Raw genomic sequence first — 2,500 nt, 5'->3', positions numbered from 1 at the left:
ACAAAAACAACAACAACAACAACGACAACAACAACAAAACCACCAAAACCTCCCCCCCAAAAACGGCGACACACACAAAAAAGATATACAAATAAATAAATGAATAAACAGATCAATAAGGATCACTGAATATCATATTAAACAAAAACAAAGATATAATGATGATAATTAAGCAAACCATAAAACAGGCTTAGATGTATCTCATAAACAGATAATTGTGTAATCAAATCAATAAACAAACAAATAAATAGATGCGGGTAGATTTGTCAGACTGCCCCGTGTATCACAATGTCACAAATCACAAACATAGTTAACTGCTATTGAAAAATTTAAAAAAAAGAAAAATTAAAAAAAAAAAAAAATTAAGCATTGTCGGAAGCGTTTCCCTGATCATCCTCCTCTTCCTCCTCCTCCTCCTCCTCCGATTCCTCCGCTTCCTTCCTCTTCCTCTCTCCAGACTTCTGCTGCTTTCCGGGGGAGCGACCCAGTTTTCGCATCATGCGGTTTCGTTGCTGGGTGAGAGTTTTCTCCCTTTGAATGATCTGCCGCGCGCGCAGCTCTCGCATTTTTTCGTCGATCGCTGCCTCTTGCTGGTGGAGAAGACAGAATAAAGTAGTTGTGAGCTAATAGATAGATAGATAGATACATAGATACATAGATAGATAGATGAATGAATGAATGAATCTTTCGTGACGTTGCCGTGAGCAAATAGATAGAGAGATACATAGATACATAGATAGATGCATAGATAGATGAATGAACGAAAGAACGAATGAATGAATGAATGAATCTTTCGTGACATTGTGAGCAAATAGATAGATAGATAGATAGATACATACATACATACATACATACATAGATGCATAGATAGATGAATGAACGAAAGAACGAACGAATGAATGAATGATTGAATGAATCTTTCGTGACGTTGTGAGCAAATAGATAGATAGATAGATAGATAGATGAATGAACGAACGAACAAACGAATGAATGAATGAATGAATCTTTCGTGACTTTGTGAGCAAATAGACAGACAGACAGACAGACAGATAGATAGATAGATAGATAGATAGATTAATGAATAAATGAATGAATGAATGGATGGATCTTTCGTGACGTTAGTTACCAACTTTTACAGCGCCACCTCAAGCAAATCTTTCCTGATGTTAGTAAAATAGTGCTATCTGGAGCAGTCTTTTCTCTTTTAAGCGGCATTGTGCTACATGGAGCAATGGTTTCTTTTCCTGATACTGGTTAAAGAATGCTACCTGCATCAGTGTTCTTGTTGACGTTAGTAACAGAGCGCGATCTTTATTCCTGACGTCAGCAACATAGGGCTACTTGAAGCTATCTGTTTCTGATGTTAGTAACCTGAAGAAATCTTACGTGATGTTAGTAACAGCGACAGCTCAAGCAGCCTGCTCTCACGTTAGTAGCATAGTGGCTACCGTAAGCAATGACAGAGCGCAACCTTCTTTCTGACGTTAGTAACGTAGGTTTACCTTTTGCAATCTTTCTTTTTTTTTTCCAGCGTTACTAACATAGGGCTACCTTAATGAAGCAGTGATATGGGGCGACTAGAAGCAGTTTTTCCTGACGTTAGTGATATAGGGCTACTTGAGGCAATCTTTTCTGACGTTAGTAAAAGAGCCATACCCGAAGAAATCTTTCATGACGTTACAAACAGAGCTATCTTTTTTCTTCTGGCGCCAGTAATTCAGGGCTACCTTGAGAACTCTTTTTATCTGACTTTAGTATAGTAAGATAGAGCTACCTGAAGGAGATTTTTCTGACGCATGTGATATAGGGCTACTTGAAGCAGTCTTTTCTGACGTTAGAAACAGATCCATACCCGAAGAAATTCTCCATGATGCTACAAATGCAGCAATCGTTTCCCTGCAGCCAGTAACTAAGGGCTACCTGGAGAACACTTCTATTTGACTTTAGTAACCCTGTAGTAGTATTTTCTGACGTTGTTTCCGTCTTTTATCTGAATTGAATCAAATGGGGCTACCTGTGGTAGTCTTTTCTGACGTTGTTTTCGTCTTTTATCTAACTTTGGTAAGAAGGAGCTACCTGAAGTAGTCTTTTCTGACGTTGTTTCCGTCTTTTATCTGACTTGAGTGAGATGGCGCTACCTGAAGTAGTCTTCTCTGACGTTGTTTTCGTCTTATATCTGACTTTAGTAAGATGGAGCTACCTGAAGTAGTCTTTTCTGACGTTGTTTTTCGTCTTCTATCTGACTTTAGTAAAGATGGGGCTACCTGAAGTAGTCTTTTCTGACGTTGTTTCCGTCCTTTATCTGACTTTAGTAAGATGGAGCTACCTGAAGTAGTCTTTTCTGACGTTGTTTCCGTCCCTGCCACGAGTCCTTCAGTCGTTGTTCATGCTCCCGCTGCCTCTGACGTTCCTTCTCCGTCATCCGGGTCATGAGTGTCTTCTCGCGCAGGCGCATGCGCTGCAGGAGATTGACGTCACGTCCGTAGAGATTGTGCGCCTG

General features: G+C 39.8%; 1 protein-coding gene across 3 annotated transcripts in view; it reads right to left on the bottom strand.

Moving 5' to 3' along the window:
- The window catches only part of LOC143291521 (uncharacterized), a 20,841-nt gene that overhangs the window by 1,222 nt on the left and 17,119 nt on the right, over positions 1-2,500 (bottom strand). For all 3 annotated transcript variants that reach the window (XM_076601418.1, XM_076601417.1, XM_076601416.1), the window contains exons 5-6: positions 2,327-2,500; positions 1-590 (exon numbers count right to left, since the gene is read on the bottom strand). The exon at positions 1-590 is cut by the window's left edge; the exon at positions 2,327-2,500 is cut by the window's right edge and continues 30 nt beyond it. In XM_076601418.1, the coding sequence (XP_076457533.1) occupies positions 363-590; positions 2,327-2,500 (402 nt within the window). In that variant the 3' untranslated portion in view covers positions 1-362. The remainder of the gene's footprint in view (positions 591-2,326) is intronic.

Source organism: Babylonia areolata, chromosome 17 (assembly GCF_041734735.1).
Source record: "Babylonia areolata isolate BAREFJ2019XMU chromosome 17, ASM4173473v1, whole genome shotgun sequence".
Taxonomy (NCBI): Eukaryota; Metazoa; Mollusca; class Gastropoda; order Neogastropoda; family Buccinidae; genus Babylonia; species Babylonia areolata.
Note: the sequence above shows the minus strand (reverse complement) of the source record. Positions and strands in the feature narration are given on the sequence as shown.